The sequence below is a fragment of the Odontesthes bonariensis genome, chromosome 19 (assembly GCF_027942865.1).
Source record: "Odontesthes bonariensis isolate fOdoBon6 chromosome 19, fOdoBon6.hap1, whole genome shotgun sequence".
Classification (NCBI taxonomy): domain Eukaryota; kingdom Metazoa; phylum Chordata; class Actinopteri; order Atheriniformes; family Atherinopsidae; genus Odontesthes; species Odontesthes bonariensis.
The window spans coordinates 30,504,278-30,532,160 of NC_134524.1; the positions used below are offsets into that span (position 1 = coordinate 30,504,278).

Below are 27,883 nucleotides of genomic sequence, written 5' to 3' on the forward strand. Positions count from 1 at the left end.
ATCGACAGCTGGAACAAGGATAAAAATGTCATTGCTGGTAGTGCTAATATAAGTAGTAGCATCCCCCAAAGACTTTTAAAAGTTGCTACACAACAACATTAGTAATGCTACCAGAATAAATAATAGTAAAGGTATCAATAGCTGTGGTAACAGCACTATAAATAGTAGTGCATCAGCAGTTCTGTTTATAGACAAAGCAATATAACGAAATTGAGTAAATTGATTATTTTCACCATGATTTTTTTTTCTCTATATATTTTTGGACTGAACAGAGACATCATCCTACAAAGTACACCAACTGATGACCCCTCAGCACTGAACAACCTATACATCTTGACTGGTCATGAGAACAGCTACTGAGCAACAAAAAGGAATGCTTAAGGAGGCCTACAAGCGGAAATACAGACCTTTATATAACCTTGACGGAGAAACGATGCCCAGTTTCACTGAAGTTGCAGCAGACATTATTAGAAGCTCACCACACCAGCTCCCTACAGGCAATAATAATGTCTCCAGGGGCCCTGAGTCAGAGTATGTTTTTTTGAGAGACACACATCAAACATGTCCGTGAACTTTTGTTTTTAAGCCTTTTTATTGGGGGGCGGTTACTGCTTGCTATTATCTATCGTTTTACTTGTAACCACAACATTGGGCCAGGTGGGACACTCGAGCAGCATAGGATTGACTGACACACAGGCAAGGAAGGGAAAAACACAAGACTTTAGTTTGATTTATGCTTCAATGTTATATTGAATTGTTAGCTTTCCTGTAGCCTGATGTGCACTTCTCTATAAATAAGTGCAAATCAGTGGGCAGTGCCCTGTGACCCCAAAAAAAAATCGAAAAATGGAAGAGGCTTTTAATGAATCATGTGTACTAACAAAATGGTCAGCATTCAGTCTGCAGCTTATTTCAAAAGCGCTTCCAGTCGATGTGTAGACCATATTGTTTTCCTATTTACATTCTATTGTGTAGACATTGTTAAATGCTCATACACATTGTCCCTGCTGACAGCTCTTCTACTTTGTTGTAATTTCAGGAAGAAAATAGTTTTGTTCAACACTTACTAGTTCCCCATGAACTCATAAATTCAGAGTTCCATCCAGTTACTTTATTTTCAGTTGCCATTTATGAAGCAGCAGCAGAGTTTTTTATCCTCAACTGGTCAATATTTGCTATTTTTGTGGAATTTAAGAGTTTGATTTTGTGAGCTCACACAATACAAAAATTAACCAAGCTCTTGCACAGCACTAGAATGTTAAACATCCATCCATCCATTTTCTATACCGCTGAATCCGTCGGTCGGGTCGCAAGGGGGCTGGAGCCTATCCCAGCGGTCAATGGGCGAGAGGCAGGGTACACCCTGGACAGGCCGCCAGTCCATCACAGGGCCACACAGAGACAAACGAGACAAACAACCATACACGCTGAATGTTAAACAAGTGGGAAAAACCTGGTCAAATATGCTTGACAGATTAAGGGATATGAAGGGTCCTTATGAAGGATTATGGATTACTGTTGGATTACTGTTGATAAACAGCTGTAATATCACACTTGACATGAATTCAACATGTGCCCCACATCTTTAAAAAGAATTATAGAAACAAAAAGGAGCACTGAAATGGAAAGGTCAACCTAATTATAATCCCATATTTCCCATATATGTTTTCAACATTCAGTCTAATTTATTATCATGGACATTTCAACATAGTTGAAATCATTGTCAGCATACGCCTTCACTGTGCATCTGTGCACTGTTTACTATTAACCCTTTGATTTTTTTCATCTTCAAATATGGGCAGAAATGCTGAGTAACTTGTTTTGGGTTTATAAGACAAATTAAAGAAATTTTCCTTAAGATCATGCTTTTTCAATTTGCAGCAGGCTGAAAAAGCAGCTTCATGTGGAAGAAATTCCATGGTTCCAATGTGGCGTTTTATCCAGTACTGTGTCATTCTGAAAACTACAGTACTGTGCAAAAGTCTTGAGCCACTCGTCATTTCTTTAAACACTGTAAACATAGGTGCAGCGATTTTCTGGAACATGCAAGAGAAAATGGAAATGCAGTATTTTTGGCGAAAACTATTCTAATGAGCTACAAAGTCAATATTTGCTATGACCACCTTTATTCTTCCTCTTGAACCTTCTTAGACAAGCTTTCCTTTTAATTTCTTTAAATAGTCTTCAGGAATAGTTCTCTAGGCTTATTGAAGGACATTCCAAAGATCCTTTGTGGATCTCGGCTTCCTTTTGTTCCCTTCTCTTTCAATAGGATCCCCCATTGCATCAATAATGTTTAGGTCCGGGCCCTGTGGAAGATTCAGTACCTGTTTCCACTGATTTTCAGTCCAGTTCTTCTGTTATTTGACACACCTTAGCCTTTTTCTCTCCATTTCCTTCCTTAAGAATTACTTCTTAACAGTCATCCTTCCATGGAGACCTCTGATTAGGCTTTGGTGAAAAGTAAGCGGATCAAGTGAAGGACCAAATCCATTTCTCAGATCCTCTGTCAGGTCTTTGCTGGGTAGACACAACACTGGATCATCCCTTGAGTTGAATGCCTTTTTATGATCAAATGAGTCATAGGTCGGTGTTAAATGGCTTCACTGGACTGAAAATGAGTGAGAAAGCAGTCAGAGAACTATTACTCAGATTAAAAAAGTACAAGGAAGTCTGGTTCATTGGGAGCAAACTATAAGGAAATGAGAGGTGGCTCAAGACTTCTGCACAATGCTACACATTTATACTGTATGTTTGAATGAGGATTTATAGGTTGTGATCGCACAAGCCAGAAAGGATTTACCTCTGACACCAAAAATGGCACAGTGTAAAGTATCTGGTTTTAAAGTGTCAGTTGTTTATGAATACTAAACACACTTTTAAAGTATGACTCCTTGTTCCATCCTCCATAACAAGCCTACGTAAAGACTAAATGTACATTTACATCACATGATGGAATGCATTTCAACTGTACTCGTGCTTTTTTGATAAAAATATAAATGTCACTACGCTAGAAGTGTGTGTGTGTGTGTGTGTGTGTGTGTAATGATATTTATGTTATTTATGGAAAGGCAACTCTATGAATAACATTCACCTTTCCCAGAGATGTACTTGGGAGACACAATATGTATGTGTATTTTCCAAGATGTTTTTGTTGTCATGAATGCATTTTATGTTGTAACATTGTATGTAACAATGCAGTGTGCTCTTATGATATGGAGCAGATGTAATATAAGAAATAAAGATTTTAATGTTTTTTTACATTTAAGCATACTAAATGAATTATTATCCAATGTCTGGATAGATTTTTTCATATTTAAAAAAAGCAACAGTTTCGAAAAGTGGACTTTCGCTGTGGTTCTTCCAGAAGAGCTCATGCATCAGTTAAAGAGCATAGATAGATAGATGGATAGACCTTTGAGTCGCTGGCTCCTATACTGCACACAAAGGACATGTTTTCTCAAAAATATGTCCTTTTCTATACACCGCTTACTTTGCCAATCCAGTCCAGGAATCGCAAACACTCATTCATATTTGTAGTTGCCTACCACCTCCACCTCTTCTCCCAGGATTGAAAATTCTGTTCAGCTTAGCCCTGCTAAGATCCATAACCATTGCATTTGTCACATTCAAAAAACTATTTTCCACACAGTGCCACAAAGCACTCAAGTGGGTGTCTAAATGCATCTTCTGAGACATCTCACACAGTGGTTTCATGATGAAAGTATTAGAGAAATCAAAGATGATGATTCTTACCAGTTGCCTGCTTTGAAGAAGGTAAATGATGGTGTTTTTAACCTTAAACTCTGAGCAAAAACCAAACTGCAGTGGGTCCTCAGATGTGTTCAGTAACTCTGATAACAATAACAGTTTCTTAATGACTTTCATGATGATGGATGAGACTTCTTAACTAGGCAGAATGTCCACCAAATTAATGTAATCTTTGAACTCTTATTTTAATTCGAAAATGTGTTTGTTGAGTCTAATAATTGGTTTTATTGGTTATTGAATATGGCACAATTGTAGCCTATCATAGCCATATAATCTGATTGCAGCTATATCCTACTGAATTTTTAAAAACATTTCGAGTTGACATTTTGTCCGATCATTAGACTGTGTGGTCTTATTCACACGCAGCAGAGGGTGGCGGTAGTGCAACAAATAAGCCTGAATAGAAAAGAAGAAGAACGAGGCTCGGGTGCAGGAGCGCCATTTCACATTTCATTCATAATATCTGGGCCTACGTCGTTTAAAAGGTAAGTGACACATTAAGTGGCTTGGACGTGAAATTAACTTATACTGCAGGAGAGTGGTGATGCACAAACTGTTGCTACGCAAGAAATAGATGGCTCCAGACAAGATATGGGCGTAAAGGGGCCAAACAGCGACCCCCTTGATTCCTAGCTAATATTAGCTTAGCTCCTTGGATTGGAGAATATTAGATTGGCATTACAATTAATTTCACGTGAAAACTGAATTGTGCACTTAATGCAATAGTGAGTAGTGAATAATGTATCCTTATTATTTTAACAATGTAACAAAACTGTACAAAACGCGCAATGCTCTGGCGTTAGCACGTTAGCCCCGTAACGTTACGTCGGGCTCTTGTTTACATGTAGCATTCGCGTGAAAGCGGTTGATGCGGTGGTACTGAATATAACACTAATCAGAAATGTAATAAGGTTTTATGTACAATAGGTAATCAAGCGTACCATTAATGTAATTTACTAAATGTTCATTAGGCCTAAAAAGCATTGGCTGGGTTATAAAGTCCTGCCATGCAAGATCCCCCGTGTTGGGTTCGCCCACCTTTTTACATGTCTGGCATGTTATACATTTGATTCTTTGTTCAAATACTCGGACAAAACACATTTAATGAAATCTGAGTTCAGATACATTGACCTAGTTCAGAGCAGTCCCCATATGGTTGGATGAACAAAACAAAACTTGATTGGATCGGCACATCTGCGTAACAGTCTAAGCGGGGGAAATAACTTGTAGTTTTTGCTGAGTTTCTGTAAATAAAAGTGACTGCTGTTCATATTGTTTCCCCCAGCTTAATTTTTTGTGGGGATGAACTTTGTGTGATTTAAAAGTGATTATCATATGTTGGCTGTGGTTAAAGAGGAATAATTTATGATTTTTTTCTAATTCTTCTAGAAAATACGGAACTTCATAATGGTGAAAATTTTTATTGGCAACCTTGCCTGCAACGCCACTGCTGAGGAGCTGCGAGAACTCTTTGAGAAGTATGGCAAAGTCACAGAATGTGACGTCGTCAAAAACTATGGTTTTGTACACATGAGCAACGTGTCTGAAGCAGAGGAGGCCATTAAAAACCTCCACCAGCACGAGCTGAATGGCTGGCGCATGAATGTCGAGATGAGCAAAGGCAGGCCGAAGTCAACTACTAAACTACATGTCAGCAACCTCGGTGAAGGGGTCACTGGTGAACTTCTGCGGGCCAAGTTTGATGAGTTTGGCACCGTGGTGGAGTGTGACATAGTTAAGGACTACGCCTTTGTTCACATGGAAAAAATGGAGGATGCCATGGATGCCATCAATAAGCTGGACAACACAGCCTTCAAAGGTGAACTCATGGGCAGGGGAAAGCTAGTTGTCTTTTGAGTTTGGAGTCTGTGATCTCCATAGAGCTTTCGAGACAAGTAAAGTCCTCTAGCTTGCATTTTTCCACAGAAACAGAATGGAAAATCTTTCCCTTGATCACTGGGTGGACCGAAAGTTAACAGATTTTTTTGCAATAACTTTTTTTGTTTGTTTGTTTATAACTGGTGGCATTGCCACTGGTGGCAGTCTCTATCGGTCAATTGCCTTTTACATGTTATAATCGGTAAGACCCTTTTCGTGTCAGAGCCACATGGTCTCATGCGTGTCTTCTCTCTCCTTACAAGGCAAGCTGATGAATGTACAGCTGTCCACCAGTCGGCTTCGCACTGCCCCGGGAATGGGAGATCACACTGGCTGTTTTGTCTGTGGGAAACATGGTCATTGGTCGAAAGACTGTCCCGGCGGTCGGAACGGTAGCCACGGTGACGTCACAAGAGGTCGCAGCGGGCGGGGGCCCCCACGCGGCCCCCCAGGTTATGACACGGCCGGCTACGGGATGGCCTCGCCTCCAGCGGCTGATTACATGAGTAGCTCTCTATATAGTCAAGCTAGTTACGCTGGCGGGTTGCCACCTCCCCCTCGTAGGCTTAGCGGCTATGCCCCCGAACTGGGGGATCAGTTTTCCAGCAGAGCAGTTGGCTCGTATGCTGACAGGTCATCACCTTATGAGCATACAGCAGCATACAGCAGCGCTGACTATTATGAAAAGTACAGAGCTCGCCCTTATGGCTCAAGCTACTTCGAGGACGGTCGTATGTCCTATATCCCCCCTCCTCCACCTCCCCCTTCCTCAATCTCAACGCTCTCATCCAGTGTAGATCCATATGACCGTCGGCCATTGCCTCCACCTTCATCAGCCGCTGCATACTATGCACGAGAGCGCAGCCCAATAAGACGAGTACCAGTCTCCTCAGCAGGGTATGATTATGAACGATCACGGCTGTCACCGGTGTCTGGCTCCAAAAGCTCTTATGCTGCTTCTCGACCCAAGGATCATTATGCACCTTACTAAACCCATGGTGCCAAGGTGAGCAATGGTCTAAACATGACCTTTATGGAGACATTTTGTTGTAAAATATTGTTCTTTGGGCACTAGGAATTCAAAATTCAATAGAACTTGAATTTTCAATGCACTGAAACTTAAGAGCTATACAGGAAATAATGGGGGTTTGAAATTCTTTGCTCTTTTCTAGGTCTGTGAACAACAGGACTTTTTCTTTTCCACCATTTCTTTGATCTACTCGATTCCATCTCTCTGTGATGTGCAACAACAAATATGGGAAGTAGAAATTGTCGGCATCTTCCGGGCACCCGAGATGCCAGCTGCCTGCAGATGATCATCCCGTCAGTTGTTCAAAAAGATGACTTTTCGAAAAGGGTGGAAGTAAACTACACTGTTTAAGATTTATGGTCTAGAACACAATAATTATTTCACTTGCTTTGCAGGTTTTCAGCTATGTTTTTAGCTGTCTTGTTTCTTACCTTTTTTCTCATGTGAAGCCTATTGTTAAAATCTGAAAATGCTATTAGTTCTGCTTCTGTTTTTTTTTTTTTTTGTCATTTAGAAGTGTTCTTGATGATTTTTTTTTTTTTATATATATGGGAAGAGGGGCATCGGTTGATTGTAGTGCAAAAGAGTCTTACTTTGTTATTCCCTATTTAGTGTGATGTTTGTTGGTAACATCAATGTGTAAGAATGGAAATGTTTGACAAACTTGTTACAAATATTCATTGATCCATGATGATCTTTTTTAGTTATGACAAGATGTTGCTTCCCCTGTGCTCAAAAGACTAAGCCAAAAAGTGAGCTCTACAAAATCCTCACCACACATGTTGGACTGTGATTTGCTGTAAAGACGACAATGGAGAAATCTATGTCCATAAGGCTGAGCATTCTGTTGGACTCAGTTTTAGTTCAAATTTAAAGTAAGATGCTCTCGAACATTCCAGGCGCTTTTTTTTTTTTTTTTTTTTGTCTTTTGATTTTAACATATAAACGGAATACAAATTTGACTTTTTTTTTTTTTTTTTCCACAAGGTTTTTTTTTTTTTTTTGCTTTTTGGTTACCTTAAGTCAAACTTTTTTTTAAAAAAAAAAAAAAGTTGGATGATACCAAAACAAAGATAGTAGCTGTCATGCATTGCACAACTAAATAAAACATTTTCTAATGGATTTATATTTATTTTTTTGGCTGATTACTGAAAGGAATCCATCTTTTATTTTAGTCTGGGAATAATGTCCATGTAACGCAGCATAGGCAGCAGAAAAATAAATATGAGGTCTGGCTCAGGGCTTGGCCTGCAGCAGGCAGGAGGCACTTTTTTCCTGTTCAAAGTGCTGATGTTTTACATATAGATGGATTTGAAGTTTGTATTTTTCATACCAGCTGTAAGAATATCTGCATACATTACAAACCTGAAGCTCAAATTTTTAATAAAGTCAAAATGGTTGCAGTGATTCAGTTTTTTGTTTGAAAACCCATATCATGATACTGCCATGTGGTTGCTGTGCAGTGGAAGATATACCATGTCAGAGCAATTCAAATTGAAAGAAAACTTGAGTCACAGGAACAATGGTACATTGAACTATAACGTGCCACACAAAGATGTTTTTTTTTGTGTGATTTTTATAATGGAGTTACTTCTAGTTCCTACATCTTCGAACAGCGCAACGTGTTTGAGAGTTACTGAGCCCTAGTTACACAAAGCTTTTTTTTATAACTTTAGTCAGGAATTGTTAGGCAGTTAACTCTAAACTGAAATGCTCTCGAGTTGTTAACATTCAGGAGTTATGACTGTAGAGTTTTATACATGTAATATGTCATGAGATTCCACGTCTGTGTCTTTGATTTCCTTAATTCTTTGTCGCCCGGATGCGCATGCGTAGCATTGAGCTAATTTCTTTCGGGGAAACGGTGCTAGCAGAGTTAGCAACATGTCTTTGCCGTGGCGTTGTCTCATCACGACCGCAAGATAGTTTCGTGTAACGTCAGTCAATAACGCTTCAGTCGCCATTTCATTCGCCGAGGGTCAAGATTCAGGCTGAAGCTCACAGGTATGAATTCTGCTACCTCTAGATAAGCACGAACCTAAGGCATTAGCTAGCAAAATTAAACCAAACGCAACGCTGGTTCTAGCGAAATGATACCATTATTGGTTGTTGAGAATGCATTGATAGGCTATGCTAAATCCCATGCTAAAGGCATGCAACTTGGATTAGATAGGCCATTACATGTGCACGATAAGAAATTGCTTGTAGATCTTTGTTATTGACCAGAACCTTACACAGTAAAGTATACTCGTAGACTCTTATCACTATTCTGACAAACCAACCTAAAAGCCTAAAGTTGCTTTAGTCCACTTTGTAGCTAACAAATAGCTGTAGAGCTACGGTGTGCTCCGTGTTGTGTAAAAGGGAAGAAAATCCACGGGAATTTCAATCGAGCAATGGGTGTGCAACGGTTGAAACAGCATTAGTAATAATAATACATTTTATTAGTATAGCTGTTGGAAATAGTTGGCTAGTTCTTTTCAGCCAAAGATTAGCCTAGTTCTCATCGTTTTTTCGATTTCGCAAATGATTACCATTGTACAGTATACTATTCAATACATTTGGGGTTCTTTGATATGCACCAAGATAAAGATTCCTTTCGCCATCTACAGTTGGGAAACTAAACAATGAAACTACGATTGTCATAAACCATTTGTTTACGGACTTTGTTTAAGCTGATCTAATTCATTTTGCTCCCATATTCATTCAATTGTGAGTGGGGATACAGGGTTACAACCTTATGCCACATGTCGTCTGTTTCTTCTTTTCCAAATGATATCTTTAAAGATATTTTAATTAAGGGTCTTCATGACCCTGGTCTGTGGTTCCCTATTGGTTATTCATTGTTATAAGTTATCATCACATCACAAATTGTGGATGAAGCCTTGTAAATGACAATCAAGGATCAAGTTTTCTAGCTATAAGATATCATGTTGTTTAAGGATGCTGTTGAATCATAAGAGTTACAATGGGAATAATGTTTTGAAATAATTCTTCTATAGTGACGTGGAGGCTCAACAATGGTGAAAATATTCATTGGGAACTTGTCACCAGACACTACATCGGATGAACTTCGCTCTCTTTTCTCCCAATATGGCAAGATTGCAGAATGCTCCATTGTCAAGAACTTTGGTTTTGTGCACATGGATGACAAAGCAGAGGCAGAAGAGGCTATCCGCAACCTCCATCAGTATGAGCTAAATGGTCAGCCTCTCAATGTTGAATTGAGTCGTGGCAAGTCAAGAGGATCAACCAAACTACATGTTGGAAACATTGCATGTACCAATCAGGAGCTGAGGGCCAAGTTTGAAGAGTTTGGAGCTGTTCTGGAGTGTGACATCGTAAAAAACTATGCTTTCGTTCACATGGAGCGAATGGAGGATGCCATGGAGGCTATTAATCAGATGGACAACACGGCTTTTAAAGGTGAACTCTTGGGCTGGGCTTGATTGGGAGTTTCAGTTAGACTAATGAAATAGTATCAACAATACTCTGTTCTTGTGAATTGACAGGTAAGTCATGGATGGGAAACAGGTGAGTAAAAAGAACAGGCAAAGTCAAGCTTAAACAAAAAAGATTCAGCAATATTTTAAAGCTGTTATCCGTAATTTCATTGGAAATGTCAGACCATACGTTTGGCACAAATTTGAGTTTTTGAGAGACACATTCTTTCAATACTTGTTTTGTCTGTTAAACCAATTATAGCCAGTTTTTCGAGGCAAGATATTAATCAAAATGGATACACATGTCCTCATTTGTTAAGTCATTAACAAATTTCGGGCTGCAGAAGAGGTCCATGTAAACCAAACATAGGCACTGACACAATTATTAGAGCTGGAAAGGTACGGATTTCAGCTTTAACAACTTTTTATTTAATTTTACTTCAGGAGTATAATGCAACTTTTAAACAGACAAGTGTTATGGGAGACTTGAGACTACATGCCAAACAGGAAATGTCAAATGTGTAATTTATATTAAGTGCAGGCAAAAGTCCTTATTGAGTCTTCTCTTTTTAAGGCAAACTGATGAGCGTGAAGCTTTCGACTAGCCGCCTGCGTACTGCGCCGGGAATGGGAGACCGATCGGGTTGTTATCGTTGCGGGCAGGAAGGCCACTGGTCCAAAGAATGTCCTCTAGACCAAAATGGCTTCCACAGAAACGGCTCAGAGCCACAATCTGATGGATATGATGCCTCGAGTTTTGGTGGGCGTGAGCGAAGTCGGGGTTATCCGGACTTCGGTGGTGATCCAGATTATGGTGGCGCCTATGTACATGGTTTTTCCCGGGGTTCTGGTCACAGCAGCAGCAGCGTTGCTGGTTACAGAGGAGGTGCGGGCTTTGAGGGTGCAATGAGATATGGGCAACACCCAGGTTATGGCATAAATGCTGTTGCAGACCATAGCATGCCTCGGATGTATGGCAGCGAGGCGGCATACAGGAGCAGCGGTTCAGTCTATGGCGCGGTACCAGCCTTCTCGATGCGACGGTCGCCTTATGACGAACGGGATCCGTACGGGGTCGTGGACTACTATGAGAAGTACAGGGCCAATTCTTATGGAGGCAGTTATTTCGAGGAACGTCGTGGTGTCCCCTTGCCTGCTCCAGCAACATCCTCCTCTGCAGCTATGAGGGAACGTCTGCCCCCCTCTAGCATCGACGCATACGAGTGTCCTCCCCTCCCTCCTCCACCAGCCCCTGTCTCCACATACTACGCACGTGACCGGAGTCCGATACGGAGAGTTGCTGGTGAAGCGGGTGGATATGCATATGAGCGTTCGCGCCTTTCACCGGTGTCCGCTCTCCCAAGAAGTTCTACCTTTGACCATTTGCGGGATCCCGGCGCTGAGCGGGCACGATATACATACTAATCTTTGTCTACAACAGCTAGCTAAGAGCTGACTAACATTAATCAGATAGGATAGCGTCAGCGCCACTGGAATGACTAAAATCTAAAAAGAAGAGTCTTATCGCATTGTTGCTATCTGAAGTCAAAGTCAGCCCTTTGTGTATGACAAATCTGTGGGTAAGCAGCAATGGCCAAGATTAAAAGCAATCCTTCCTATTACAATAGACAACAAGTTGAACTCGGTGTGATAAGATTTATATAATACTTTGATCCAATCCCAGGTTAAGCTTAAGTGCTGTCCAACTAATGGCTCAGTTAACCGTTTCCCATTTTACCTGTTGTGGTATTTGTGCAGTTCTCAGACATTTTAGTTTTTGTATAAGTGCAAGTCCTGGGTTTACTTACAATCTGGTTCCTATCATGGTATAGTAACATATTCATTTTCGCTCTTTTGAAAGGAGATCCATGTTAATATACACTTGATATTAAATTAGTGCAAGATGCATGTGTAAAGGTGAGTCCGTGTTACTCAAACTTTAATTTTGGTAAGCAGTTTCTAATGTTTAACTATGTGCATTGTATTCTATATGTGTCAGTGGAAGTTCCAGCGTTACCGCATATATTTGAGGGAACGGACGATCAAATGTAAGTGCAGTGCTTTCTTTGGCTACTTCTAGCAAATACGGATCAAAATGGCTTCACTTTTTTCTTTTTTTTTTTAATTTTGGTTTATAGATAAAATAGTGAAATAAACTTGAAAAAGCTTTTTTCTTTGCTTTTTTTTTTAAGAAAAAAAATCGTGTTGTGATTTTTTTTTTTTTTTTTTTTTTTTTTTTTTTTTAAATAGACTTCGATTGTTGTAATAAATATGAGGCTTCAAAAATCTCCATATTCTTGTAATGTTATGATGAACTAACCTCCGTTTCCTATTCTGTCTTTTTTCCTCACTTTTTTGTTATGATTAAAAATTTAAAACTGTCACCTGCTTTTGTGCTGAGTCTTCTGGTATATGGTCAAATGGTATAAATGAAATGAATCAGGCTAAATAAAAATGTCTTAATTAAAGCAACACTGCATGTCTTGTATAATACTAGCTATATTAGACTAAATTTGGTATTTATATTAGCCATCCATTTAATCATAACACTTTATCCAGTACAGATCATGAGCCTCACAATGCTAATACAGAAACAGCAACTTGCATCTATGGTTTATTTAAAATCACCAATAAACCTAAATTTGCCGTTGAGTAGACCCAACATGACCAGAGATTGGTCAAATACAACGTAGTCCAGTGAGCCAATCACTGTTCTTAATAAAAGGGCTCGAATTGGCCAATGGGAAGGTTTTATATAATGTGTCGGCTCATCCCACGTCTCAAGGATCAACTTCTGTGGTATTCCGTTGGGCGCCATTTTGAGAGAAGCATTGTACAGAGGCGATCGGGACAATACCTTGTTCGATATAATTCACAATTTAAACTAAATTATACTTCAGTGAACTGACATTTGAACGTAACGAAGCCATTTTAGTGCATTGAAGATGGCTACGGGAGCGAATGCAACTCCTCTCGGAAAGTTGCACCCCAGTATTGGTGCTAAACGAGGCTTTGATGCTGGGCCTGGTGCGGGCAACGGATTGATGCCTACACCGGTGCCGCCCGGATCCTTTCCTGCTATACAGGGTTTCCAGCCTTCGATACCAAACACACCTTTTCCCCAGTCACTTCAGTTTAACCCGGGGACGGGCTTTCCGGCCCAGGCTCAGCAGCAGCAGCCAACTGTGGTGTCTGGGGCGGCCCAAACTGGTAAGTTACCTAGATATCCGCTAACGCTGTTAGCGCTTGACACAAGTTGACACGAATTGTCCACAAAAAGCCACGGCCTTGCACTAACCTTCGTTAGCAAACGCGTGGTCGAGTGTATTTAACGTGAGTTGACTAGGTAGCATTAACAGCATCTTGTAAACATGTACATCCATTTAGGGTTTATTTTAACATGTTGTTCCGTTGCCGATTAGCTATAAAGCTACATTTTATGTCTTATCTATAACAGTTACGTAGTCACTCAAGGCCTTTCTGAAAAGAAAAGGGAATACGCTATAGCCCTCTTTATGTATCTGATGTCGAATTTCTTATTGAATTAAATCCCGCCTCGTGTTGCCTGTAAGGTAACGAGGACCGCGCGATTTAAAGTGAGTAACGTAACACACCGAAGTTACAGCGGGAGGTGATGTTTATCATTTTTCGGCAGATTTCGGACAGAAGAAATCAAGGAAGAAGAGTCGATGGAGCAGCGAGACACCTGATCAGAAGACGGTCATACCGGGAATGCCCACTGTAATTCCCCCAGGACTCACCAGAGATCAAGAGAGGGCATATATAGGTAAATGCTACATTTCATTTTAACAAAGTTTTCCCTGTAAACTATAACTGCAATTTTCTTGGTCATAAAAATAATTGGTCCAAGGTTTCTAATTTTTCCAATTGTTCCAAATGTTGCATATCGGTATTGATGTTATGTCCTGTTTGCTGAATTCCCAACAGTTAGAGCTTTTCAAAGGTGGATGCATACCAGATGCATTACTAACTTAAAAACTTTAAATCACATTTCCAATGTATCGAGTATATTATTATTGTGTTTTCCGAAATGGCACACATCAGATTTAGCTCCAACTGTTGAGACAAAGCAATCGTTTCTAATGAGCAATGATTATAACATGATGATGTACGGTATTTCATTGATTTCTCTTCAAGTGGTTCTGCTGTGTTTTGTAGTATTTTGGTTTGCATACCATAGGGCACCCATTAACAAGAGGAATTTGTGATAGTTGATTAAGCACCACTGCTTGCTGATATCTGTCCTGGGCTGCAGGTCATTGCTCAATGTCTTGCCTGATCCCCAACACATCATCAGTATTGTTCCTATGCATGAAGGCATCATGATGTCCTAACATAGCTGAAGTATGACTTTGTTAAATTGATTTGAATGTGAGCAGTTCTAATTCTATGGCAAATAAATCCATTGTACTAAGATAGCATCCCCAATTGGTTACATGGATTGTTAGGTTTCAAGGAACACTTGATGATTGTGTTCATTCTCTTATCCTTAGCTTCATTGAACACGTAAGACATGTCGTTGGACTCTGAAATTATGCTGTGACATGTCCTAGGATTTTTACAGTGTATGTGATAAACGTATCTTATTTTAATATCTACTGACTTCAATAAGAACAAGGGGATATGTGGGTACATTGTACAAAGCCAACATAGCTTGGACTGGTAAGAGATGCTGGAGTTATATTCTGAACACCAGTAGCTGAGCTTTTAATCTTAAAATTAAGAAAATTTGATGACCTGTTTAAAAGGGTTGTGCACACCTTGTGTATGACTGAACAAATTTCCATATGCACCACTTATCTGGTGTTCTTAGTCCTTGTGGCGCAAATGTCAATGCGTTTCGGGAAAGCGCAACACTGTAGGTGGTTGTCCCAAAAAAATCTGCATGCTTTACGTGTTCAATTTAGCCACATTCTTTGTTTGGCCTGTTTGAAATACAAAGCCAAAAATCATCTGAAACATTTTAACCACACCTGCCTTTCAGCAGCAGTGTGGCACCAACTCACTGCCTTCATTTTTTTCAGAAGCAGATGACTATTTTTGTTAGCAACTAACGTCATTATAGATGTTGTCCTCTCATTGATAATGGTTGTTCTTCCCTGGTATGTAAACATTCATATGTTGTCGCACCTATAGTTTCCTTTGCTCATTTAGTAGATCCCCTAAAACAAGAGTTTTGAGCTAAAATTGTTGGGAACCACATGTCACAGGGTAATCATTTCAGTGATCAATGAATCTGTGTTGGAGGGGATACACTCCGTCAGAACTTTCATAACGTGCATGGAATGACTGATTTAATTTTTTTATTGCCTTCTTAATGCACACCTATTTATGTCACAGCAGCTCCTCAGTGTTAGACCTATGGAGTGCTACGAGTGACTGATCACGTGTTATTGAAACCTGAAAAACAAATGGACCAGGTGTGTCCTTAGAATGTCAGAGTCTTTAAAGAAAATGCACTGTAGGAAGTGAAGCCCTGGATTTATGCAAGTAAACATCAAAATTGTTTTGAAGTATTAATGTTATGGCCGGATTTTTTTTAAGAATCATGGTTTCATCATTTGACATGTTGTCATGCTTAATCATTGTCCAGGAAAAGGTTGGTCTTGTTTATCCTAATTTAAATGACCTTCCAAGCTTATTCACAGTGAGTACCATCAATGTGAGGAAGTTGTTTCATGCTTTAGTCTTACCAGATGTTTATTTGATCTTTTTTATTTAACAGACTCACCAATTGTTTTTACTGCAGTATTGAATGAGACATTGCTCTAATGTGCAGAGCGTTGTCTCCCTGATGTTGTTGTGGTAACCACATTTCTCTCCATCCTTGTTTTTCTTTCCTAACCTGAATTCTTCCAGTCCAACTGCAGATTGAAGACCTGACTCGTAAACTGCGTACAGGAGACCTGGGAATCCCTGTTAACCCTGAGGACAGGTCGGAAAAAGATTAAACCCTCGAACAGTAACACTTTCTCTACCTTCTTGACTATTTGGAAGACAAATGATTTTTTTTATTTTTTTGCATTATAAATGTGGTTGTTAGCTTAAATCTCATGTTATATAGTATCATTAGCTGAAGAATGTAGAGTGTAGATGTTTAGCCCAAGGATAGGAAGGACAGTGTTGAATAGAAAATGGAGGTTTTCACCTTGACTTAGGTTAGTGCCAGAAAGTTGGTCTGTTTTCTTTTATAAAACTGTCAAACTGCTTACTATTACAACATTACTAATATTTAATCGGGTAATGGGAAAATTCTCTATTCTCTATCCATTTTTAAAACATTAGAAACTGAACGTATTTAGCCGTAAAAAGTGAAGTGAGAATTTTCAGCTTAAGATTTAGTGCCAATGTTAGACTTAAATAATTGGGTATATTTATATACGTTTTCACCCAAGACAATGAGACGATGTTTCTAGTTGGACATAGAAAATGTATATATTTTCTTTTAATTTATTGAATGAAATCGGTAGTAATTAAATGGAAGACCAAGTGACCATATATGTGCTGAAAATAAAAGGACTGATAAATATTAAAGTTCCTTCCTCATTAGGGAAACAGCTTGATCAGTATTATAGAAGTTTAAGAACTTAAAGTCTAAGTGAAGCAGAAAGAAATTTGCATTCCGAGTTTGTCACATTAGAAAAACGGGCACTCCACTGACTGCAGGTAATTGTCAAAATTCAGTCCTCAGGTGTGCAGCGCTTGAACCTCCACAGTGTGTTCTGCTGTGGTGCTGCATTCCAGCTGTACTCTTCACAGAATTATTCCTGTTTGTTGTTCTCATTGTTCCTCCGTAACTTACGTAGACAGCCAACCTTTACAAATTCCGGTGTCCATGGAAGACGCATCCCCACGATGAACCATTAGTTTGTTGCTAGTCTGAGGCTTAGGCATCTTAGTATGCTAATTTATAACATCTTATGTTCTCAATCTGACTGCACAGTGGAAATGTGATTTTTGGATCTGCCCTAAAAGCTAAACAAAATCTACAAAAAACTGTTGGAACAAACCAACTTCATAATTCAGTAAATCAGAGTTATCTGTTTTTAAACATGCTTCTTAAATGGTCTTACACATATATTCCCATGCAATTCTCTGGATCTACTCTACTCTGACTTTAAGTTCCATTTCTGTCATCATTAAGCTGACAGTTGAACATCGTGCCTTTTTCCAGTAGTGGAGTGCATGCCGACTTCCATCAGCATATTATAAAATAAATTTAAAAAAAAAGCTAGTTATGTACTTAAATTGTTTTGTTTTTTTGTCTTTGGTGAAAATATATAAATAAATATATTCTATATTTGTGAGAACTAGAGTCTGAAGTGTACGGTGAGGAGGAGTTCAGTGGTCAGACAGCCCACTTTGAATTTGGGGTTAACATGTACTTCTTTAGCAAGTAATTACCAGCACAAAGATTATTCATTGGATTATTTTTCAGTAAAGTTGTTGCTTCTTATTTGGCCCTCTAGCATTAACGTTTCACCCACTGCTTGTGTTGTCTGATGCATAGTGCTGTGTGAATATATGACATAATACAATATGATAAATGATGGATAAAACATTTCTTCTAAAACAGGTTTTGGTCATACTACTTCATATGATGTCGATAGTTTTTGGCCATTGATTAGTTCACAACTTTAAGAAGAGGTATCAGTTGGATTAGTGTCAGCCAGTTTATTTGGCTGTTTTGTTAACATAACTGGATAAAAATGCACCCATCAAACTGGTAATTTCTTGGCTCGCTAAGTTTTTACACATACTGATTACTCTAGTGTTGAGGTCATGGCATGTTGCCTACTTCTTACATACCAGTGATTAACAATCCTTGTCCTCCAAATTATTTGCCACTGGTCATCTTAATATTTCCCATAATGTAACGAAGCATTTCCTCAAAGAGGAAGACACCGCATTCCAGTTTTTTTTCTCTGGACTCTTAAGTTCTGAAAGAAAACTGCCAGAATTGAACATGTTTTGGAAAAGCAATGGTTAGCCTATAACTTAGTGTCATAAGGATCTGTTCCCACAGGAAGTGACTTGTCCTGAAGAGTGTGTGGACTCTTGTACACTGTATAGAGTTTCTCAGACATTTCCACAGCAACCCTGTAGTGAATGCAGAGTTGCAGCACTCTTACATATCACCCCCCTATCTAATGTGACAGAATCAGCTTGGGAGGTGTTTCAGGTGGTCACCGTTGGAAGCTTGAAGCTTAAAAGGAAACATTTTTTTCACTCTTCACGTGACATGTATACAAAAGTGGCTCTCTGATTGGAGAGCATAAGAAAAGGTGGACATCTAATCTTAATTCCTTTTCTCTAACCCAAATTACCCCACGTCAACCTAACCCTTTTTCAAGCACAGAGCCTCCTTAACGCAGCAACACAGGTTTTCAGCATCCAAGGGGAGGTACGGACCTCTTCCGCCACGTCAGCACCAAGCAACTCTCACAACCAGCATCTTTGTTTAGGATTACGAATTTTGCTTTGGTTTCTTACTCACAACTGTCCTTTCTTGTAGGCCAACAATCCTGTATACAGGTTAATTATATCTATATTTATTCTATTCTTCTTTGTGGTTAATTCCCCTCCAGTGTATTGGGTTACTTCTATTCAGCTTTGGTTGCCCCTTTGTTACCCTGAATTCTGTGAGAGGATGGGTACTAGCCTTTTACGTGTCAGTGCAGAGTTCCCACATCATTTTCTTTTGTTTCTAAGTTCACACTTGCACTGGACATTACTGGACAATCTGAGATTTCTCTCAGTTGATCCAAAACTTCCAGAACAGTTTTTTTTTTTTAAATTTGGTACAGATGATTTTAATTGTTAAAGTCTAGGGCAGTTGTAGGGAGCCTATGTGATTAATTGCAGAGCTCCACTTCTACAAGGGTATCAATGTCGTCTGTTTTGTATTTTGTCTGCTGCTCTCAGGTCTCCTTCTCCAGAGCCCATCTATAACAGCGAGGGCAAAAGGCTAAATACTCGCGAGTATCGCACACGCAAGAAGATCGAGGAGGAGCGTCACTCCCTCATCACTGAAATGGTTGGACTTAACCCTGACTTTAAGCCTCCTGCAGACTACAAGTATGTCACACTACCCCTTTGACTATATCTGGGAATACTTGGGGGACAAGAATTGGCTCATTTCTTCTTCTTACTGTTTGTCTGTGTGTCCTTCAGGCCTCCAGCCACCAGAGTCAGTGACAAAGTTATGATTCCCCAAGATGAATATCCTGAAATCAACTTTGTTGGTCTGCTAATTGGACCACGGTAAGTAAGACTTAATTTTTATTCGCATTGCTTCTTTCACACAATGCAATTGTGTCGGGTAAATCTTTCTTAACCAGGCAGGGCAATTTAGTTTGCAAGCAGCAGTCGAGTCTTCAGACGCTCTCCTTGTTGCAAGTAAATCAAGCAAATATGGTTGAAAGGAAGTTCAGATGCTCATGTTTTCCTCTCTTTATTTTTGCCAGCGGTAATACACTGAAGAACATTGAAAAAGAATGCTGTGCCAAGATAATGATTCGAGGGAAAGGTTCTGTGAAAGAAGGGAAGGTAGGCCGAAAAGATGGACAGATGCTGCCAGGAGAAGACGAGCCTCTGCATGCCCTGGTCACTGCCAACACAATGGAGAATGTCAAGAAAGCGGTGGAGCAGGTTAGATCCCCTCAGCTCTACAGAGATGGAGCATCTAATAGTAAAATGCTCATAAGAAGAAAGGAGGCCCAATTTGAACAATTGGCCAATTTTGGTATCTGTATGATTGCTAATGGTTTCCACTGTTCTCTTCTAAATGCATAATTGGTATTAATGGTGAGAAATCTGTCAACAGATTCGAAACATCCTGAAGCAAGGTATCGAGACGCCTGAGGATCAGAATGACCTACGAAAGATGCAGCTGAGGGAGTTGGCCAGACTCAATGGCACACTGAGGGAAGACGACAACAGGTTTGTCCGACATTTGTTTGAGCTTTGTGCATTGAGGTTTGGCATTGGTAGATTGCTGATTTGCTGTCACGGTTTATTGGAGCCTTTTCTGTTCCCACTTTCCAATGTTCATAATGTTTGGTCCAAAAGGTTTGGAAACTGAAAAGGGGAAAAATGGAAGAAAGTCCAGTAAGATCAATTACATTTTTTTAGAGCACCACTAAAGGCAGAATTTGCTTCTTTTCAAGAATCCTCCGTCCTTGGCAGAACTCAGAGCCACGCAGCATCACCAACACAACCCTCTGCACCAAATGTGGTGGAGCAGGCCACATCTCCTCTGACTGCAAATACACCAGGTAATACATTGAGGAACAAGGTTCCTAATCTTGTTGTACAGCTTGTAACAGATCTCATAACGATGTATGCCGGTTTGCCTTGTGCAGCACATTTGCTGCCCACAGAGCAACGGGGGGAGAGCCCCCGCAGTCAGCCCAGGACAAGGCTCGTATGGACAAGGAATATTTGTCCCTCATGGCTGAGCTTGGGGAGGCCACTGTCCCGACTTCTGGTGGACACTCTTCTAGTCAGGGTGGAGGACCTCGGTCTTCTGCTCCCAACAATAACCAGCCACCACCGGTTAGTTGGGATACAATTTCAAACTCCTGTTGGTGTGTACAAATGGCTGGTTGTGACTAACTGTGTTTGTGTGCCACAGAACCGTCCTCCCTGGATGAGCTCTGGTCACTCTGAGAACAGGAACTACCATAGCATGCATGGAGCACACACTGGCCCTGGAGGACCCCACAACTACCCTCCCCCCATGCCCAGTATGGGAGGACCACCTATGCCTCCCAACCCCAATGGGCTGCCTCCACCTTGGATGCAGCCTCCTCCACCTCCTATGGGCCAGGGACCTGGACCTCATGGACACCCCATGGGTATGAGCTTACATTTAAATGACAAATGAGATCTTGGGGTAAAGCTGCTAAACTTGATCAGTACCCGCTTGTCCATGACAGAAAATGCTCAATGAATGTGACTCGTTTAGGTATTTCTGATTGCATGTCAGGGTTTATGTTTAGCAGAGGGGGACTTCATTTTTATTTTCTCCACAATTTTTTGCGGTTTTTAAACTTGGTTGAAAACCAAAAGACTTCACTCTGCGTAGGGTTAGAGTGATGCAGACAGAATAACATTTTTAACCATGAATTGTGCATGAATAACACAAAAAGAATCTGTAATCACCTTATTGTTTGAGAGGTCTTTGAACCTTTCTGTAGGTGACCTGTTTTCCCAGCAACATGATGTCTTAGTATTGTTTGAGTTTTTTGCAAAGTATTTTTTGCAGTACCAAGTTTATATTTCTGAATGCCCTTTGCAACGCTGGCTAGCATTTGTAAATGCTAACATTTGTAAACATCACAGCTAATTGGTTGAATAAAGGCTGATTTATGCTTCAGACGCAAAGCCTCTGACGCTCGGACGCAGAGCCTCTGCGAGCGTGAAAATCTTGACCACTCCCCCACGCAGAGGCTCTGCGCGCGTTGTCGTGCACCTCAGAAAAATCCTGACTACGCGACAGACGCACGCAGACCACCAACGGAAGTGCGCAGACAAAAGCGGCTGTGATTGGTCCTCGGTGTGCCTTTCCGGTTGTCTGTGTGGCTTCCTCCTTTGCATTTTCGCCAACTCCAATAAAAGAAGCTGTTCTTCTTCGATGTCGAGCAACTCCAGATCCATATCTTGCATACACTTTTTTTTTTTTTTTGAAAAATAAACACTTCCGCCGGCGCCCCCGAAGTTCTCGTCACCGCCCACCGAAATTCTCGCGAGGGGAAACTGCTGTGCGTCCCGAGAAATTCCAGACTGAGGTTGCAGAACCATAACATGAAAAGTGGTTCGCGACCAGAGCAAAGCAACACGTTAAGACGATAGACGCAGAACTATAATCTGCCTTTAAGTGTTTAGATAATTATTTTAATAATGTTAGGGTTAATAATGAGCCTTTTTTTCCTTTTCTTTGAAGATCTTGTGATCAAAATTCAGCAGAATCAATGAATGACCGTCGGTAACAGGCACATATCTATTACAATAAACTTTATTAAAAAAAAAAAAAAAAAAAAAAAGCCTTGCTGCTATTAGCGGTAGCAGCGAATACCTTGTTTTGGGTCCGCAGCTCGTACCTGAAGCGCCTAGATACTTTCTGCTGAGATGCTGGGACATGGAAGTTGTGCTATTGTGAAATGCTAGCCCAGCCTTGCATGTGTGGTCCGTCGTTTTGGGTTTGAAATGTTCCCACACTTTAGACACTTTTTGATGTTTTTTCTGGGTGTCGTCATCCCTTTTGCCATCGCTCTGCTGACTGCACGATCTGTTGCCAATATCAAACAGGTGCACTTCTCGTCTACGTCACTTAACCGGAAGGAGGTTTTATAGACCAGAAGTTGTTTATTTATTTATTTATTTATTTATTTTTAAATGAAATGTTGATTGAAAAAGAAAAAAATTGAATCGAACATTTTTTTAAATAGATTGAATGAAAGAAATCGATCGTTCGTTTCAGCCCTGTAAGTTTTTGAGATCTGTGAGTGATGGCTGCCAAATGTTGTTCATGCACACAGTTGTAGACTATCGGACTTGCTCTTCAGCAATGCGTTGAGCAGAGACACGGGAAGATGAGGCCAATGATGCCTGCATTCCCTTAACACTATTAACACAACTTAACACTAAACTTTCCATCCATGTTGAAACTTCTGTTTTTAATTTCTCTACTTTTTTAATATTCTTCAGGAGAAAGCAGGCGAGATGATACGATTTTCGGTCAGTGCAAACCCCCCCACACACTAATCCTATAGTAGTTCCTATATCTCAACTGACAACATGTTTTTACTGCTGTAGGACCAGTTTTCCTGGTCAACAACCAGTTTTTAGGTTGTTGAAATACAAGGAACTGACTCACAATCAGGCACTGGCTTTAACTAACCTCATAAGCAGAAATGTGGCGTGTTAATCTTCCACAGAAGACCACACTTCAAATCAGAATTTTCATTTTTATGGTTAATTATAGATCAAAGAAATATTTACTTAGCTTTTTTTTACACTTCATCTTCACTTTGAGACTCTCAAAGCTTCTTTTTCTTTTTTTTTTTCAGGTCTCCTGCCACCGCCAATGGGTATGATGCCACCGCCACCTCCTCCCCCCAGTAGCCAGCCCCCTCCTCCACCATCCGCTGCCCTGCCACCATGGCAACAGCAAGCTCCACCACCGCCTCCTACCAGCAGCATGGCAACAAGCACAGCGCTACCCTGGCAGCAGAGTAAGACCCTCAAATGCTTAATTCAAAAGCTTTCAGGCGTGCATCATATACATGCTGTGGTCAGAAGGACCAGTGTGTGGGGGGATGTGGACCAAATTGTTGGTACCCTTCCGTTAAAGAAACTCAAAATTGTCACTGAAATAACATGAAACGGATCAAAGTAATTAAAAAAAAAAAAAAAAAAAAAAAAAAACATTACTGAAAATGAATGAATGAAATCAGACACTGCTTTTGAATTGTGGTTCAACAGAATCATTTTTAAAAGGCAAACTAATGAAACAAAAATGATGCTACCCTGAGATGAGATATAAAATAATTAGACCAGAGGGACATGTTAAACTAAGGTGTGTCCTTTGATGAGCATCACAGGTGCCTTCTAACTTTTAATAAATCATTCTGCCTATTTAAAGGGTGAAAAGTAGTCACTGTGCTGTTTGGTATCATGGTGTCTACCACACTGAACGTGGACAACAGAAGGCTAAAGAGAGAGTTGTCTCGGGAAATGAGCGAGACAAGAAGGTTAAAGGTAAAGCCTGATTTACAGTCGTCCGGGAAAGGCTTGAAACCCTCCCGGAGACGCTCTCCGTCGCTTGCGTGCGTCGGCCAACATTCCTTTCTATCCGTCGAGGAGACGTAGATCGCAAGGGTTGTGATTGGTCGGCTAACGTCATCAGTTTCCGGAATCACTTTTCCGGTTTGGCTCCTTCCTCTCAGAACAACAACACAAAGAGTTTACTGTGTGCCGGTCAACATTTGGTCAAAATTATTTGCATTTCAATATCAATAAGCTCCAACTCCAACAACAGTCTTTCTCTCTCGGTCCCCATCGTTCACTGTGAGGAGTGGAACGTAGCCGGAAGGTGAACAATCAATCAACCACTTTCACGATAGACGTCGCGAGATTAGGTCGTCTAGCGTAGCGACGCCTACTGATCGGGAGGTGAACTGCCTTGCGTATCCGACATCCCGTCAGAGAAGGTTATTAGCCTCTGCGTGACCACGGAGTCGGATTGGCCGATAGCTGTGGAGTAGCATACCGAGGCCTTAAAGGCTATGAGATCACCTCCAGGTAGCCTGATGTTCCTTTCTCCAGATCCGAATCCTATGGAAAACCTATGGCATCAGCTAAGTTGTCAAATAGAGGGTCATAACCCCGCTCCCCACAACCTCAATGACCTGAGGGCAGCCCTTCAAGAAGAGTCGAATGCTGTGCCTCAGCACACAAAAAGCGGACTTACATAAACAACACGAGATGCTGAAGGACTCCTTAACAAGTTATTCAGACATTGATATTTTTTGTTGTGGTGTAGCCACCACTGTTGGTAGCTTTTGTTTCAATAAATTGTTTGAGATTAAGAAATTTCCTGCATACTTTTATTTAAATGTTGGTGATGGTGATTAAATACTCACTTTACCTTTTTGGGTAGAGAAAACTGTCAAGAAGCCTCAAACAAATCTTAAACGGAGTAGCTACAGTCGGTGAATCGTTAAACATCCAACAAATGAAAAATCTACTGAAGACTTGAATTGTTTCATGCAAAACTACTGTTGGTTGCAAAAACATTGAGGTAGAACATGTGAAAAGTGGTCATAAAGTGAAATGCACATAGAGCTGGAGTGTGTGACGCCTTTTAAATCTTAATCTGTTGCCAGTGATCAGCACCTCACTAACATTTTTGCTGTCATACTTGCCTACAATCCTACAGATTGGAAGGGAAATGTATAATGAAACGGTAGCATAAACCCTTTTCAGGCATCTGTTGCAGTTTATCAGCAAAAGAAAGACATCCTTGCTGCACCCCCTTTAATTTACACATGCCAAACAGAAGGGCACATCGGGGTGGATGTAGCTGGTGTTTTGAATGTCTTGCTCATGGAAAAGAAGAGAATCTCAAAACTGTCTCACTCCACTTTGCAGATACCACCACCACATCCAGCCCTGGCACAGGAACTCTACCTCCATGGCAGCAGCCCCAGCAGCCTGCAGCCTCTGCAGCTCAGCCTCCGCTACCCATGGGAAACCCGTCCATGGTACCACCCCCCCCTGGAGTCCAACCCCCATTACCCCCAGGCGCTCCACCTCCTCCCCCTCCACCCCCTCCAGGGTCAACCGGCATGATGTACGCCCCGCCACCACCCCCTCCGCCCATGGACGCTTCTAACTATGTCACCATGATGGGAATGGGGGTACCAGGCATGCCCCCTTTCGGCATGCCTCCTGCCCCCCCACCACCTCCACCACAGAATTAATCCTGCCACAGAAGAGTTTGTTTTTGCACACTGCAGCACATAGTACACCAGATATCAGTAGACTGATTTTACATACAGTGTTTGTGTGCTCACTGAAAACAAGTATACCCAGTGCTTTAATTTTTATTGGAATTCGTTATTGTTCAGACCTCGATGAATCTACAAAAGGCTGTTAGTTCAAATTGTAAAGCTGTGTAACTTGATTAGTCCTCTTCCTTGTTTTTAAAGCTTGTATTCGCACAAAGGTCTTTGTGGGCATACAAACACTGTTGCTCCGGGGCACACGTGTCGGCGTTGCCAACATTTGTCATGTTATTTGTAAACTGAATAAATCACTCAAATCAGTCAAACCAGGTTTAATTTCTACTCATTATTTACATTAATCAGACCTGAATGCTTAACTTTCATTGGTTTGACTCTATTAAAGTTCAGCTTGCATGATCCAGTTTAAACCCCATATTATTTTGAAGTGACACATTTATACTACTGTCTTGTTTCTTGTTTTGACTGAGCTTGATAAGATGAATATTTTTGTAATGTTAAGTGTTGTATCTTAGTTCTGTTAAACATTTGTAGTTCTAAGGTTGTTTTTCTCGAAACTCCCAGCGTTTTCATTTTTCTCTCCTTACTGTTCTGCATCTCGGTCGTAACACCAACACAGTAACAAGGTGGTTTGATGCAGCAACATGCTAACTTGTGACTGCCTGCTCTGAAAACAAACGGTGTGCAGTGTTTGTGTTGCTTCTGTAAAGACTGGAAAATGAGTTTTTGTCCCGTTTCTTTTTTTTTTTTTTTTTTTTTTTTAAGAAAATAATTGTTAGTGTTTCTTTCTCTATCTGGAGTCTGTCTGTGTTAGAGCGCTCCCCTGAATGAATAGCTGTTGAAATCCTGCTTGGTTTAGTATTAAACTGATCCAATTCACCACTTTGTGACAATGGTCCCCTGGTTTCTCTTTTCATACTCGTTTGTTTGTGTCAGAAAGCCTGCCAAGTCAGTTTCTTTAAGAATCTATGGACTGACTGCCTCATGTAACGGTCTCCCTAAAGGACGTCTGCTGTCGCAAAGACTTCAGCATTTTATGGGATTCCTACTTCGGTTTCCCTCTACATCCTTTCAGCAAGCTTTTAGAAGTTCACGGAAATCCATGTAAGATAAATAACTCAAGTCTCGACAGATGATCATTTATGGGAACTTAAGTTAGACGGACATTAAGAAAATAAAAACTAATATAATAAAATAAGCAATACCAAAGTACTAGGTAAGGCCTGCTTTTGTTTTCTTGGTAATTCAACAATATTTGATAGTTCTTTACAGATTATTTATTTTTCAAATGTCATTGATGGGCACACATTCTTCAATCATGATGCCTGGAAAAGTATCTGTTTACGATGTCTTTTTTTTTTTTTTTTTTAAACAAATAATGGCATTTAGATATAAGACAACTCTATTGGGAGTCGGCTTACTGTCAGGGTTGCACAGATGGACACACTAGCTGTAAGGTATGACTGGAGCTGAACCATCCCTTTTGTTGTGCTTGTTTGTGCCATAGACATGTCTATGGTTTGTGCCCCGTTGCTGACCCGACCAACCTGTTCAGTGTAAGTTGATGCTGCTCAGCCTATCCCGGTCTGTTGAAGTAGCAGTTCTCTCCTAGTCTGTTTCTGCCACAAGTTTTTTTTTTTTTTGACAAAATTGCGTTTTTATCTCCCTACAGTCACTTGGCACTGCTCAAAGCTATGGTTTTATTGCAGGAAAAAAAAACCTGCTCCATGAGTCCTTTTGAAATCGATTAAATGAAACTGAATTCAGAAAAGCATCAAACTTGGAGTCTTATCATATTAACTGATGTGCTTTTTTAAATAAGCAACAGTGCTTAGTCCTCTGTGCTGAAGCAAAGCAAACCAAGCAGGGACAACTATTTGCATGAAGGTATCAGACTTTTTTATTATCCAGTTTAACTTCCTGTTTATGCTGTTTTGGCGCTGGTCCCGGAAACCATTTTATTCTTCATGAAAGCAACCTAGTGTTGTAGAACAGTGTCTTTAAAAGAGAAGTATTATTAGTGCAATATATGAACACTATGGGACTCATGGGAGCCACTTTTCTTTTCTTTAACTTGTAGAGCCTTAATTGTATTCATATCCACTGGATACAATAAATCAATATTCCACAGTTACGCACACACCTTCAACCATTTCACTTGTTCAAAAGTTAAGTAGTTACACACAAAAAAAAGATTCAACTAGGTTCCA

The 27,883-nt window shown here is 40.4% G+C and overlaps 4 protein-coding genes across 9 annotated transcripts in view; all 4 read left to right on the plus strand.

Moving 5' to 3' along the window:
- The window catches only part of map4k2 (mitogen-activated protein kinase kinase kinase kinase 2), a 42,130-nt gene extending 38,867 nt beyond the window's left edge, over window positions 1-3,263 (plus strand). For all 4 annotated transcript variants that reach the window (XM_075451711.1, XM_075451713.1, XM_075451712.1 and 1 more), the window contains one exon: window positions 273-3,263. In XM_075451711.1, the coding sequence (XP_075307826.1) occupies window positions 273-360 (88 nt within the window). In that variant the 3' untranslated portion in view covers window positions 361-3,263. The remainder of the gene's footprint in view (window positions 1-272) is intronic.
- A 903-nt stretch (window positions 3,264-4,166) lies between these two features.
- Window positions 4,167-8,086, plus strand: LOC142368484 (RNA-binding protein 4.1-like). Its single transcript, XM_075450659.1, has 4 exons — window positions 4,167-4,256; window positions 5,161-5,590; window positions 5,913-6,655; window positions 6,822-8,086. The coding sequence occupies exons 2-3, from the start codon at window positions 5,179-5,181 to the stop codon at window positions 6,638-6,640; spliced, it is 1,140 nt and encodes a 379-aa protein (XP_075306774.1). The 5' UTR covers window positions 4,167-4,256; window positions 5,161-5,178; the 3' UTR covers window positions 6,641-6,655; window positions 6,822-8,086.
- A 439-nt stretch (window positions 8,087-8,525) lies between these two features.
- LOC142369222 (RNA-binding protein 4.1-like) lies at window positions 8,526-12,504 on the plus strand. Of its 2 annotated transcripts, none has more exons than XM_075451523.1 (3): window positions 8,526-8,683; window positions 9,682-10,105; window positions 10,697-12,504. In XM_075451523.1, the coding sequence occupies exons 2-3, from the start codon at window positions 9,700-9,702 to the stop codon at window positions 11,545-11,547; spliced, it is 1,257 nt and encodes a 418-aa protein (XP_075307638.1). In that variant the 5' UTR covers window positions 8,526-8,683; window positions 9,682-9,699; the 3' UTR covers window positions 11,548-12,504. The 2 variants fall into 2 exon arrangements, with proteins under 2 accessions (XP_075307638.1, XP_075307639.1); XM_075451524.1 differs by lacking the exon at window positions 10,697-12,504 and adding an exon at window positions 10,192-10,692.
- Window positions 12,505-12,913: 409 nt separating this feature from the next.
- On the plus strand, window positions 12,914-26,560 carry sf1 (splicing factor 1). Of its 2 annotated transcripts, XM_075451521.1 has the most exons (13): window positions 12,914-13,332; window positions 13,778-13,909; window positions 16,003-16,078; window positions 19,069-19,221; window positions 19,318-19,407; window positions 19,611-19,794; window positions 19,970-20,085; window positions 20,313-20,420; window positions 20,508-20,700; window positions 20,780-21,002; window positions 22,855-22,884; window positions 23,217-23,381; window positions 25,300-26,560. In XM_075451521.1, the coding sequence occupies exons 1-13, from the start codon at window positions 13,068-13,070 to the stop codon at window positions 25,629-25,631; spliced, it is 2,067 nt and encodes a 688-aa protein (XP_075307636.1). In that variant the 5' UTR covers window positions 12,914-13,067; the 3' UTR covers window positions 25,632-26,560. The 2 variants fall into 2 exon arrangements, with proteins under 2 accessions (XP_075307636.1, XP_075307637.1); XM_075451522.1 differs by lacking the exon at window positions 22,855-22,884.
- Window positions 26,561-27,883: the final 1,323 nt, after the last annotated feature.